This window comes from Mya arenaria, chromosome 8 (assembly GCF_026914265.1).
Source record: "Mya arenaria isolate MELC-2E11 chromosome 8, ASM2691426v1".
Taxonomy (NCBI): Eukaryota; Metazoa; Mollusca; class Bivalvia; order Myida; family Myidae; genus Mya; species Mya arenaria.
The window spans coordinates 31,972,432-31,987,032 of record NC_069129.1 but is presented as its reverse complement, the minus strand read 5'-3'; the positions used below and the strand labels follow the sequence as shown (position 1 = coordinate 31,987,032).

General features: G+C 36.0%; 1 protein-coding gene across 1 annotated transcript; it reads right to left on the bottom strand.

The window, feature by feature from the left end:
* Positions 1-247: 247 nt before the first annotated feature.
* LOC128243899 (E3 ubiquitin-protein ligase TRIM71-like) lies at positions 248-6,619 on the bottom strand. The gene is made up of 3 exons (XM_052961903.1): positions 6,547-6,619; positions 4,182-5,074; positions 248-1,693 (listed from the first exon to the last, which is right to left on the bottom strand). The coding sequence occupies exons 2-3, from the start codon at positions 5,072-5,074 to the stop codon at positions 865-867; spliced, it is 1,722 nt and encodes a 573-aa protein (XP_052817863.1). The 5' UTR covers positions 6,547-6,619; the 3' UTR covers positions 248-864.
* Between the last annotated feature and the right edge of the window lie 7,982 nt (positions 6,620-14,601).

Here is a 14,601-nt window from a genome sequence, read left to right as displayed (position 1 = left end):
CCGAGTGCATTTCAGTCTGGATGAGCCCATAAGATTACTAGGGTCACCGAGTGCATTGGAGTCTGGATGAGCCCATAAGACAACTAGGGTCACCGAGTGCATTGCAGTCTGGATGAGCCCATAAAACTATCCACTCCCATTTTCAATATAACCAGATTTTTCGTGCATAATGGTAACCAACGTGTCCCCATAACAAGGAACAGCACTATATTTACAATAATAAACAACAAAACACGGATAATTACGACTATTTATAATCTAAAACGTTCATATATTTTATTTAGAGTACTTTTGCAAGATGAAATACTGTTTTAAAGCAGCACGGATTTTACCCCATCCATTCAATACATTGTTACTGCAGAATCCGAATTATCAACTTTTTAAAAAAACAGGAAAATTATGCATCAGTTCATACGATATTTTGTTTAGTTATTAAAGAAAGGGTCATGTAAAATCATAGAGCATTTTAGTGAACATGTAAAACAAAAGTTATGAACATCAAACAACTTCTAACTGAAAAGTTGTAAGATAAAATTACAATGTTTACACTTTCGTTGCTAAAAGAAATGGAAATGTACTTAGCAAATATCAGATATATGTACATGTCGTTAAACACGAATGTGATTTCCAGATAAATGCAAAACTTCTGATGCAAATACCACATTCATTCATTATTTTCATTTTCATATACATAACAATGGTCATTCAATTAAATAAAACAATGCAACATATCAATACTTCTAGTATAAGCTTATGTTGAAATATAAATTTTACATTAGCTACGAATTTTCAGTTGATCAAACATTTTTAATTACATATTTTTCTGTCAAAGATAGGAAAAACACGACTGATCAAGAAAAACTGTCAGTATGCATTAAAAACCTTCAGTGAGTCATTGTTCAACATCCCGACAATTATGGTACGTGTGTGAGGACAGAAGGTCACGGAGTAGGGCACACTCAGTCCGTCCTTCTGTCCCAGTATTTCCGTCATCTTTCCATCCCTCTCCTTTAGCAGCATCACGTTGTTGCTGTTCCGCCCACACACAAGAAATTGACCCGGCCCTACCTCTACTACGGACTCGGTAAGGATGAGCTGCTTGTCTTGGTACTCACGCAGGACCTTCCCTTCCAGGGACAGCTGCAGAACGGTGTGACTAGTGGAGTCAGACACGTACAGGGTCGGTGGTGTTAAAGCTGACACAGTTAGGTAATATGGTGCTTGGAAAAGTTTTCTTCCATCATCTGTTTGGAATGTACTTATAATATGACCATCCAATGTCATCACTTCAATACGCGGGTTTGATCCGTACGAAACGTATAATCTGTTGTTGTAGAACGCAATACCACGACAGTTGGGTGATACTTTAATTTCCTTTTCACACGACAACTGTCCCCCCTTTGTAGACAACAACTGAATCATGGAGTTATGCGGGAGAGTGACTGCGGCCTTGTCACCAGGGAGCACACACACGTCCCAGGGCCGGCCTGGCACCTGGAGGTTGGACGTGATCGTGCGAGCGGGGATACTCACAAGTTTGACATTCTTGTTATTCCTGTCAGCCAGGAGTAAGAGACCAGACGAGAGTAGGGCGGAGCCGCTGATCCAGGAGGTCTTCTGGTCCTGTGACGTTTGAACCGGGATGTCCGCCCCCCTCTTCCATGTCACAGTAGAGAGGTCAGGAACTGGAACAGAAACACAATAAAGGACTACATGTATAACATGTTTCCGTTTTATCTTATAAATATAAATGAGCAAACGGTACAAACTTGTATTTAACAATTTCCAATAAACTGAAAATAAAAATCTATGTAATATTAGGGGTTTCTACTTAGACAAATGTTCACTTCAACAATTGACTTTTGCAGACTTTGATCAATGAAACATTTAAGCAATGATGAAAAATTCTGATCATAATCCTAACCGTCAACAGGAGTAATATCCATATAAAATAGAAACGATCTTTTAAGCAGAACAATTTTCTACTAGCGTGTCAATGTACCTTACGCAACAAATGGCATTAAGTCATTATGTTTTAATTTGTTAGCCCATTTATAAACAATATTCACTGACATGGCGTTTCCTAAATACGTAATTTAACTAGGAAAGATCTCAATCTTAAATTAAAAAATCTGCAAAGAATTCTGCGGCATTTACTAGATTGAAGAATTTTGAAGTTGCAACTACGAACTTTTCATGAAACGGACCCAAGGAAGACTAAGTGTGGGTAGGTCGTTCAATGAAAAGATTTGTTTATATTTTTATAACAAAGTTACACGAACAAAAAGGTGCCTTAATTAGTTGTAAAAGACTTGAAAATGCAAACCATGTCTTAATGGTAGAAGCTCCGCATGTACCGAGTTATTTTAAAATTTGATCATTAAGAAAATAATCATGTCAAAGAAAATAATCTTGTCAAAGAAAATAATCTTGTCAAGGTTGATGAACATATACTGTTTCAGTGTAAGATTGCAGTGTAAGATCGAAGTATACTTCAGCGAGTGAGTACCAAAAACTTATTTTTGGTGTTCATGAAAAAAAAAATACGATAGCGAGCGCTGGCGTGATTTGGAAGTGAGAGCGGGCTAAAAGTTAAAAACAGTGAAATATTGTTTTTTTTCTTCACTAATGAATCTATAAATCGCAAGAAAGCATATAATAAAATCCTTTGTTTTGTTGTGTCCGTATACATGTTGCAGGGCCTCTGGTCGAACACGGGCCGAATTCACGTACATGTCTTAGCCTCAAATGTAGACTCAGACGTTGGGCTGTAAAAGGGTATCCTCTAATGTTTCTGAGATCAAAGTTTTAGTCCAAAGTCTGAGTCTATAATTAAAAAAGCTTTGCAACCTTCCAAGATGTCGGCTGGACGTAGAACTATCGTTTTAAATCATATTTATCAGAAACAAGTGCCATGTCCTCGTGTTTTCGAGACAAGGGCGACCCTCTCAGAGAACGGCATTGGAACCTGTTTTAATAAATAATGTTGTACCCGAGATTAACAGCAAAAGATGCAAAGCGTAAACAGGTCAATTGTTTTGGTATATTTACTACAATTTGGTAAACTTTTCGATTGGAGTCGTTTGATTTTAAAAACCAATAAAGAAATAAGTTCTGCATTAACGAATGTGAATCTTTTAGAGTATAACTCCCATCCCCATTGCGTATCAAATACACCTTCCTATCCTACCCTGAATCTGCGTTACACATATTGTACTATTTAATTCCGCGTACTGAATAAGTCCAAAATCATGTGAACCGCGTATCACGCTCTTAACTAATGCACCAAAACCGTGCTCCAAAAAGGGTATAACTCTCCCATTTCGCAACATTTTATGTAGTGTGTTATACCGTGTTGTTAAAATAGTTTATTATTAATTGATACCAGTTTCATTTTATCGTTTCTTTATTTACAAAATTATTGATATATTAGGTAGTTTTACATCTGCTATTTGAAATATGCAAGTGTGTTGTTTAAGAAAACATCTTGAAATGTTGATAATATCCAAACAAAGGGCGTGTCAGTCGAAGCAATATTGGCTTAAGCTTACTTTTTTATTGTTTTTTTGTATCTATTTTGGCAACCTGTAATATTATTTGAATTCCTAAGAAATAGTTTTCAGATTTTCAGAAAGCAATGAAAGGCTAATTAGCAATTAGGTTAATGTAGTTTATTTTTAAATCACTATATTGTATAAATCTATCTATTGGAAGTGGACACAGCCTTACAGGATGCAGTCAAAAAGGGTTTTGTATAACATTTACTGTAAAATATTTTGTAATAAAATGAGAAATAAACAGGTTTAATAAAAACAACAACGCTATGAAAGAAATAAAAACTAAAAATAAATGGGTAGTTTTAAGTATATCAGATTCTAAAATTGGATTCGAAACCCTTTGTTTTATCACGGATCTATATGTCGGTGTTTTTGTTGTTTGTTGACAGTTAAACCCTTCAACACCCCAGCTCTATAACGAAAAACAAAACACATTATAATACGTGGGTTTGAACCTATTTCCTTCCACTTCATGGCTCATGACTTTGTCCACTTTGTTATATAAGTTACTGTTAACACATGAACATGAACACCATAGGCCATAATATCTGGACAAAATCAAGATTTTTGAATAAGAAATGTTGAAAAGGTCATAAATTTTATTTTTTTATTTTTTCCTTACCAAACTCTCCTGCAACGTCCAGTGTTCCCAGGCCCATGCTCGATCTAAGAAGACGTTCCGTGTCCGGGTCATTAACAAACTGATACTTCTGGGCCTTTATCAGACCAGTCATCTGCTCCTTCTTCTCCAGTATATCCCGTATGGTCCTCTGGGCTCTCCTCGCCGCTACATACCGCTGGCTCATCGAGATGTCGCCGGAAGACAGATTCGTCCTTATGGCCCTAAGTCCCGATTTCGACGACTCACATTCAGTCTTTACTGCAGTCAGCACGCTTTTATCATCGGTCTTCATTTTCCGGATGTTATCGAGCAACTCCTTCTCGCGGCGGTCCAGGAAGGTGTTGATTTCTTCCCGGAACTTCCTTAATCTGGCGATCTCGTACTCAGACTGTTTTTCAACCTTGTCCAAAAGCTCATTGACATTACTTATAGACCCAGATAGAAGATCTTCAGCTCGTTCTATCGATGGTTCCAGCTCTTTGAAATCATTTCCAATGACAAAATCTTTAGCCACGTCAGCGATGTAATCGACTTCACAGCTGCGATGGTTAAGTACGACACAGTCACCACAGCCAAGGTCGCCGTGGGTCGGGCAGTAAAACTTGATTATCTCCTTTGGATGGTTTTTACAATATTCCGTGTCGCCGATGTCAGACTGCTTGGTGGATGGATAGAAAGACGGCATCTTGTCTTTTGACAACATAATGTGGTTCCTGGACATCTTGAATTTCTTATGGGCCTTAATACAGGGATCACACATGTACTCCTCGCAGGTCTGACAGAATTCCTGTGCTATAGCGCGTTTGCCTTCCTCTTTACACGGCTGACAGCAGACAGTTGTGTCTGTGGAGCCCTTGTCAAGGTCAGGGTCACATTTCTTTCCAGATACCTCCATCTATTTAGACCAATTAAAAAAAAAACGTAATAATATAATCGGGCTTTCTATATGTATTAATACGAATAAACATGAACACTTTTAACTGAGTCCTAACCCAACCCTACCTTCGAAATAGGTGCCGACCCTATCGGTTTTTATAGTCAGTTTATTTTTTAAGTATGTGTTTTAAGGTATTGCACCCCTAATGGGCACCATTTCAAACAACAATCAGCTTGCTAATTTCTGAATGTGTATCATTTCCTGGATTCAAAAACAAATTTTAAAAGAAATTTACCATCAAATAACAATTTAATTTGAAATACCCTACCCCCATTTCGGAATTGTCGATAAAAACGACATCACCCGAGAGTCAAGAACAATTCTTTACATCATCTATTTTTAAACAGTTTGTAATAATTTGGTATCAGAGTAACAAGAAATATATTTGCTCTCAGAAATAATATATTATTGATCACATCACCAACAAATAAAGGCATATTTAACTGAAATAGCCATATGGTATTTCAATTTTTTAACATACTGTTTTGACCGCGAAAAAATGGAACATCGATGTTTAAAAACAAAACTAACAAGTTCTGTAAATGCACATGACTTGTTCTGTGTTAATAATTATCTTTATTTTTATTTGGAACAATATGCCATAACAACAATATGTTTAAACGTCTCATTTAAAAAAAAACACTCTAAAAGTTTGTAATTCTCAACCACCTATTTCAGCCGTGCCTGCAAGTTATGAAATCGTCACAGAAGCTATTATTTATGTGTAAAAATGTATTTAATTTCTTTTTAATGAAAATACTATATTAACTTTTGTAAAAAAATGTTAGCTAATGAAAACAATGAATAAAAAAAAATTGTGCTTCTGGCTGGATGCGAACTACTGTCTTGAAACCCTCAAATGATTTAAAGTCCTGTGCCTAACAACATAGGCGAAAGCATTAAAATTTCAAGTGAAGGTTTTCATTAGGGATGGGCTACCTTAATATACATGTAGTTTAAAAATACCGAATATAACTTTAAAAGCTTTATACAGTAGTTTACTTTAACACCATTCTCCAATAATGACAATTATATACAGCCAAATATAAAACAAACAAAACAAAAAACAACAACCTGCTTTTATAAGAAATAATAACCAAAATATTTATTTGTTTTGGCCTTAGTGGGGAATGAAGACAACGACACCTCACTATCGCGTCGCTATTAAATACTGATAATAAGTACACCTATATATAATAAAACGTACACGGTAACACCAATTGAAATAAGGTTCCTTTCACTGAATGATTTTATAAAATTTGGTTATTCTAATCTTTTTAAACCGAAAGTAGAGTTTAAAGTTCTCGTTTAACTCTCATTATCAAGCAAGGTATGATTAAAAAAAGTTCCCATGTCGGCAATTCTAAAGTTATACAAGTTAATAAGAGTAATAAGTTAAAAGTTAATAAGAGTAATACACAAATATTTACCTCGATTATAGTTGATCTTCAAAACTAACTAACCAGGAAGTAGTTTGATAATTCTAACAGGTGTGGAGTCGTGACAGGGGAAACCACCGTACCAAATACCTTTGATAAGGGAGAGTACTCTCATTATACTTGTAATCTTTAACATGACATTTGCATCCAAATAAATGCTCGCTTGAAATCTTTCAAAACAGTGGTGACGCTGATAAACACATCTAATGACAGTGGTAAATAATAGTAGTGACAGTGGTGATTACATCTAGTGTCAGTGGTTGATGCATACAGTGAAAGTGGTCAAAATAGCTAGTAACAGTGGTCAATACATCTAATGACAGTGGTGAATACATCTACTGACAGTGGTGAATACATCTAGAAACAGTGGTGAATAAGTACGGTGACAAAGGTGAATACATCTAGTGTCATCTAGTGACAGTGGTGAATACATCTAGTGACAGTGGTAAATAACTCAAGTGACAGTGGTGAATACATCTAGTGACAGAGGTGAATACATCTAGTGACAGCTGTTCATAATTCTAGTGACAGTGGTGAATGCATCTAGTGTCAGTGGTTGATGCATATAGTGAAAGTGGTCAAAATAGCTAGTAACAGTGGTGAATACATCTAGTGACAGTGGTGAATACATCTACTGACAGTGGCGAATACATCTAGTGACAGTGGTGAATACATCCAGTGACAGTGGTGAAAACATCTAGTGACAGTGGCGAATACATCTAGTAACAGTGGTGTATACTTCTAGTGACAGTGGTGAATACATCTAGTGACAGTGGCGAATACATCTAGTAACAGTGGTGTATACTTCTAGTGACAGTGGCGAATACATCCAGTGACAGTGGCGAATACATCTAGTAACAGTGGTGTATACTTCTAGTGACAGTGGTGAATACATCTAGTGACAGTGGCAAATACATTTAGTGACAGTGGTGAATACATCCAGTGACAGTGGCGAATACATCTAGTGACAGTGGTGAATAAGTATAGTGACAAAGGTGAATACAGTTAGTGACATCTAGTGACAGTGGTGAATACATCTAGTGACAGTGGTAAATAAATCTAGTGACAGAGGTGTATGCATCTAGTGTTAGAGGTGAATACATCTAGTGACAGTGGTGAATACATTTAGTGAAAGTGGTAAATACATCCAGTGACAGTGGTGAATACATTCAGTGACAGTGGTGAATACATCTAGTGGCAGTGGTGAATACTTCTAGTGACAGTGGTGAATACATCTAGTGACAGTGGTGAATACATCTAGTGACAGTGGTGTATTCATCAAGTGACAGTGGTGAATACATAAGTGAAAGTGGTGAATACATCTAGTGACAGTGTTGAATACATCCAGTGACAGTGGTGAATACATTTAGTGGCAGAGGTGAATACATCTAGTGACAGTGGCGAATACATCTAGTGACAGTGGCGAATACATCAAGTGACAGTGGTGAATACATCCAGTGACAGTGGTGAAAACATCTAGCAACAGAATCCTATTATTTCAAATCTACATAGTATCCAAAGCAGGGAGGGGCGGGGTCAATGTGAGGTATGTACGTAACCCGGGCATGCCCGCGAAAAATTATTCCGCATATTTCATTAATTTTTGGCGATGGGATTGCCATCATAATACACATATACGTAGGTCATATTAAATAATTAAACTTATTAATTTGAGCGTTGTCCGGGAATGTAATGTAATACAGGTTTCAATTAAATAATGATATAAATGTAAATTGCCATAAAGAAAGAAATTCAATGATTTATTTTAAAATGATTGTCAATTCCATTCGAAAAAGGGCATTAGAAAAACACGTTCGGCATGTAAGGTGGTAGGGATGGAGCCGATGGGCGGGGTAGGGAATCATTTAATAAAGAAGCTGATATAACTATTTCACTGTTACACTTCCATTTATACAACTATCACCGTAATTTCGCTGTAGTTAATACTTATATTACCTGTTTTAATTTTCAGAGTAGGTCAGTCCACAGTCCATAGCAGAGCGGGAGGCATCGGAAGGGGCGGCCAATATTGTGAGCAGCCGGAAATAGGCGAACGTGCACAATGCGTTCGGCGACCTCCGGAAGAAGACCCTCAAGCTTGCGGGCATCGTCTGCCATGAAGTCAAACCGGATCACCGAACAAGACTCATTGAAAAGTACGAAGATGGGAGGATATAACAAAGAGTATATACATACTTGGAATATGCGTGAGTTTGTGAAGATTAAAATGGCACTAAATTGTGTATTATGAAGTGGTATGACTGTGCAATTATCTCCTTCTCCGTAAGTATTTTATCTCATCTTTCATTTCAGACAGTGTCAGTATACGGAGAACTGGATCTGCTTGTTTCAAATGCAGCCGTCAATCCTATATTTCGTCCTATACTAAAGGTATGTTATGAATACAAAAATGATAATTATCTATAAAGTAATAATATTGACTGCGAAGCGTTATTGGTCTGTATCATATACAGGACACAACGCTCATAATTAATGATGATGGTGATGATTATGACGTTGACGATGACGATGACGCTGATGGTGATGGTAGAGTGATGATGATGATGATGATGATGATGATGATGATGATGATGATGATGATGATGATGATGATGATGATGATGATGATGATGATGATAACGATGATGATAACGATGATGATGTTGATGACATGAAGCAATGGAGATCACATGAAGCTGGTCATCTTTTCGAACTTTGACGAATATTTACTTCATTCCTATGGGTGAGGTATGAGGAGGCGGAGAGTCATTGACAAGGCTCCCTCTGCTATTCTTGAATCAGTAGAATAAATCACACAAACACAAACTCATCTCCGACGAGATATAGAAATTTGCTACAACTAAATGAATCCAACTCGAAATGCATTACAAACATACGCAGACACTTATCTGACAGAGTCCTCGTAAGTCAAAGTTAAAATTATGCAATGATGTTAAGTCGGTGATAATTGACGTGATATTTATTAAACCATTTTTTAAAAGGGGATGTCACAGTTATGCGGTAAACCACGCCAGTTGGTCTTATGAGAAAAGGTTTATTTTCCGACGTACTTCTAGCCCTCTAGTAGGCTGATAACGACGCAATTACAATAAATAAGTTTATACGTTTTAAATATTGAGACACAATTTACATTTTCTCGCAACATACACGTTAACAATAAGCGGCCTAAACATTTAAAAAATAAACTACTCCCATGATCTAAACAATTATAATCGAGAACATTCTAATGCGCATCCGATATTTTACTCAGCCTTAGGATTTTAAAAGCATAATCCGTATTATTTGGAGACGTATCGCTCTGCTGAACTGTGATCTCAGCTTAATTAGGTATAGTGTATTAACATATTTCTTTATATATTTATGTGGATATGATGAATGGCAAGACAATTCTAAATATGTAACATAAGTTTGAAAGTTATAATCCAGTGATTTTAGGGAAACACTTACTATTACATTTATCCTAACTGGGTATTTTAACTGAGAGCTGGCGATGAGGTTTAAGTCGGATTAAGGACATCTCATACAAATATACGGGGGACATTTCAAAATCAGTTCGGACAAAAAAATATTGTGTGTTTCGCAAGCATCATGACATTCAAATAAAACAACAGTTTGTTACGGTTTCCGTTTCATTTTTTATTACGATCAATGCCAAAATCTATGAGGATACTGGGTATTGTGTTCCTCATAAAATCATTATACAATTCGGTATTCTCTCGAATAAGGTCGGCGAGTTGCCTTCTACGCCTAGGCGACTGGCCGTCTTCTTCATCCTTGGAGTCTAATTCCGTGACTATGCGGTTCCAACGATCCAGTCCCTGTGCAGGACCTGGTATTGGCGCAGAGCCTGGTACACGCGCGGGACTTGGTACAGGCGTGGGACCTGGTACAGCGCAAGACGTGGTAAAGGTGCAGGAACTGTTACAGGCGCGGGACCTGGTACAGGCGCAAGATGTGGTAAAGGCGGAGGGCCTGGTGCACGCACAGGGCCTTGTAGAGGGGCAGGACCTGGTACAGGCACCGGACCTGGTATTTGCACAAGGCCTGGTCACGGCGCAGGGCCTGCTAACGGCGCAGAGCCTGGTCATGGAATTTGCTCGCGTGCCGTACTGCGTTCATACTGCATAAACACAGGAAAAAAAAATGCGATTAAACCTTAAATATCTTCTATGATAAATCTAAGGCGTTCATCTAATACGGACTCTGAAGTTGGATATTGCCGTTAACACAAGTATGCATTATGTTTAAGCAATGCCAAAAGTATTTTTGTCACTGTACTGTATATATTGTAGTATATTGTTATGTATATTTTTAAAATTGTTATCCGATTTATACCTGATGTCATGATTGGCAATAATTTCACATGAAGCGACCAGTTTCATGAGTTTAACGAACATGCGGTCTCGGAGTTGCTTCACTGTACCACTTCTATAAAGTTCTTGTGCTGGCTCAGGAAGTGGTTCCAGGTTCTGTCTGACGTCATCAATTACATCAGCCCATCGACTTAGGTGTTCCTGGTAGGAGTTCAATATTAGTACCGTCTCTTCTTTAGAGACTCTTATATAAATGCTTTTTGCGTTGAGGAATAGTGGCTGTAAAGCAAACGAATAAATATATTTGCTTGTCCTTAACAGCGTCTTACGATTCATACAGGTAAGGTTCAATGGAAATGAAATGTCACGAGATAATAATGTACAACCAAAGTATTGTTATGACATGTGAACATTGAAAATGAAGGTTTAGATTTGTCAACAAGTATAGATATTTACAGTGGTAAGTAACTGAAAAGAATGATATATAAAGTAAAAATAAATTACGTGAACAAAACACATTTCTTACCATTATCAAATATTTTCCTTTTCATGAAAATATAACACATGTACTTTGTATTGGCTACAGTATTCTAGTACACGTAAAATTCGTGCGATTTAAATACTAATTCGTTAAGGTGTATATTAACGTTCTTAAAGGACCTGTTGACAGATTTGTCGTAATATATGGTATTCATCTTATAATTCTGATGTATTTCACATCAATGTTGTAAAAACAAAATTATAAAAACAACACATATCCGGAGCGGGCATTATTATTATTACTACTGTTATTTGTATCGTTATTATTATTTTTATTATTATTAGTAGTAGTATTAGTAGTATCATTATTATTTTTATTATTATTTTTAGTAGTAGTAGTATGATATGATGTTTTATCATAATGATCATAATAATTAGAAAAAAAACAACACGTTTCTCTTGGGGTTTGTGGTTAATAGTTCGACAATATTGAGAAAATTTCCGTAAATCCTCAATAATTTATCGCCATCCGACATCCAAAGTAGGCATCGCTATACGTTAGAAATACCTACTAGCCATAAAGCTGTTTTTATCAAGCACGTTAACTTTACATAATATATTCCTTTAAAGCCAAAATAATCACCACAGAAGAGGATTTCCTTGAAGGGACGTTCATGGCATTATCGTGGATGGAGTTAATAGCCATATTTATGTAGACCATGGTACAGCTGAGGAACCAGAGGTCTAGCTACTTCTCCGTGGCGATGGAGTTGAACACGACCATTGTACGACACGGCATCCATGTGACCATAAACACAAAGTTAACACGATCACTACGAATATCCGAACAACCTGTAAATAGAGGAAAACCCACGTTTGTTTTACTATGAAATTTGAAATCAGACAAAGCTGGTTTTTAACTTTAACACGAACGGAACATAGTTCGGCGGCTGATCCGTTTTTTATCATTCACCGGTGATATGTTTTACATTCATATAAACACCAATATTACAGCATGAAAGAAATTGTTGAACAATAAGAACAATCATATGTTATTTTTAATAATTTCACGGAGACTTTCACGATATATTGTTATTCTCTTTATCAGTGTATGTATACCACGTGATAAGTAACGTAATATATGCTACGTCCGAAGGCAAATATTTGCTTAAAATGAACACTTAAAAATCAAATATAACTTTTCTTTTACTACACCGTTTTGATTGAACAAAGGGCAGTCAACGCGGCTTAAAAAGCACAATCACCGTTGTATTACCGAAGTTTGATAAGGTGATTAGTTTCATCAAATATTTGACAAACCTCTTTCCAAAATAATGTTTTGACAGTGCTCCGTCAGACGGCCGTATTGTGAAACGGCTTGAAGAAGTGTTTTGAGAAACTAAAATCACAATTAAACTATGGTAAAAGACCAAAGGCGGGGCTCCTTTTAGCGGCATTGACTGCGCTTTGTTTCATTTAAAAATGGTAAAGAAATGGTGAAGTCATACGTGTTTAAAGTCTTTTTACGAAGCAAAATATTGACTTCCGACATAGCATTTTAACGCAATTTATCATGTGGTATTCACACATTGGTTATGAACGAGTCCAACATTTCGGAAGTTTAAGCTTGCAGTTTTTATATTTATGTTCGTTGTATTGTCTTCAGAAATCAATTTATCAAAGCAATCGAGTAGAAACATATTAGATGTACGACGTTTACTCCTAAATAGAAGTTGTTAACGACTTTATTTTCTAAACCTGATGCTAAAATGTCGTGCAGCACATTCATTTAGCCAAGGAAAACTAGTACAAAACAACGTAATTAGTCCGTTGTTCAATAATACTTGTGCAAGAACAATAAAGGAAGTCATCAAACAACACTCTTAGAAATTTCTTTGTGCCATTGTGTGCCACTACTTTTCTAAGTACTACGAATAAGTAGGACAAGTCTAAAGCTCGAAACTGAAAACACACGCACACAATAAATAGGACAATGATAGATTGTGAATAGAGATAAAATTATATTGAACGTAATTGACTATCCATCACTAGTTTAGTACGAGCATAGAGTTATGTGTAATGTGAATGCCATGAGTTACTCAGTCACATGGTAATACTTAAAGATGCACTCTTACTCCCAAATAAGTTTTACCACAAATAAGTCAATTGTTTTAATATACCAAAAAGTTTAATAAATATTGAAAACATATGACTCTTATGAAGAATACCGAGTTTAATTTGACAGAAAGGTGCAGAAGACACGATAATTCTACCTTATGAGACAATAGTTGATCACAGTAAATCTTTAAGCATTCATCAATCATTTGATATATTTGCGTGTTTAGTAGTTAAATACATGGGTACAGTTTTGTAATTAGTAGTTAATATTTTCAATAAATGCATTATTTTGTAAGTAGTTAAAGATTTATCACTCGAAATCGAGGTTTGCTATACATGTGATGTATGTATTTTGAATAAGAGTGTCACTTTAAGGTATTTGTAATTCTCTGGCACATATATATTTACCACAAAACCTTGCGTGGTTGATTAAATTATTTGAACATTTTCAAAAGATCTGCGGTTATTAATTTATTTTATTTTGATAGTAGGAACAATAAACTCGTGATAAATATGAATGAGAAACAATTTACTGCTCCGTATTTAAAGGTGTACATGCAGTAATAACATTGTGGCAAAGAACAAAGCCCAACTAAGAACTGGACTTATTCTGCTTCTCATCTTAACAGTATTGTCTAGCTATTTTTACTATGTATTGAAACGCGGGATACTCATTTACAAATACGATATCTACTACGGAAGTCTGTAATGACTGCATTTAGCATAGTCGTTGCTAAAATAAAAGCAACGTACAATTAAAAAATATAAGAAAAGGTTAATGATGTCGAACATGGAACGTTGTATTTAAACACGCAACTCAATCTGTTCTGAAGATGACGCAATGGTTATGTAATAAATACTATTGAAAAAAAAGAGAAACAATTTGAACTAGAGCTATGTTTCAAAATCATTCGTTAATAGTGGATAATCGCAGACATTTATATCATATTAAAATTGTCTTATTTATCAACCAAACTGACAATGGTTGTGTACGTACTACCGGGTTTAAATTATTTTATCTTCCTAATATACTAATCAAAACAATCAGGTGCATCAATATAAAAGTGTCCTACATGATGCATAAACTTTATGCTAGCCATTAATCAAGTTAAAA

What these genes read in the sequence shown, in the direction of transcription:
- LOC128243899 (XM_052961903.1), bottom strand. Translation starts at nt 5,074, where the DNA reads ATGGAGGTATCTGGAAAGAAATGTGACCCTGACCTTGACAAGGGCTCC. An exon ending in CTGGACGTTGCAGGAGAGTT is followed by an intron (nt 1,694 to 4,181) that starts TGGTAAGGAAAA and finishes TTATTGTGTTTC; the next exon opens with TGTTCCAGTTCCTGACCTCT.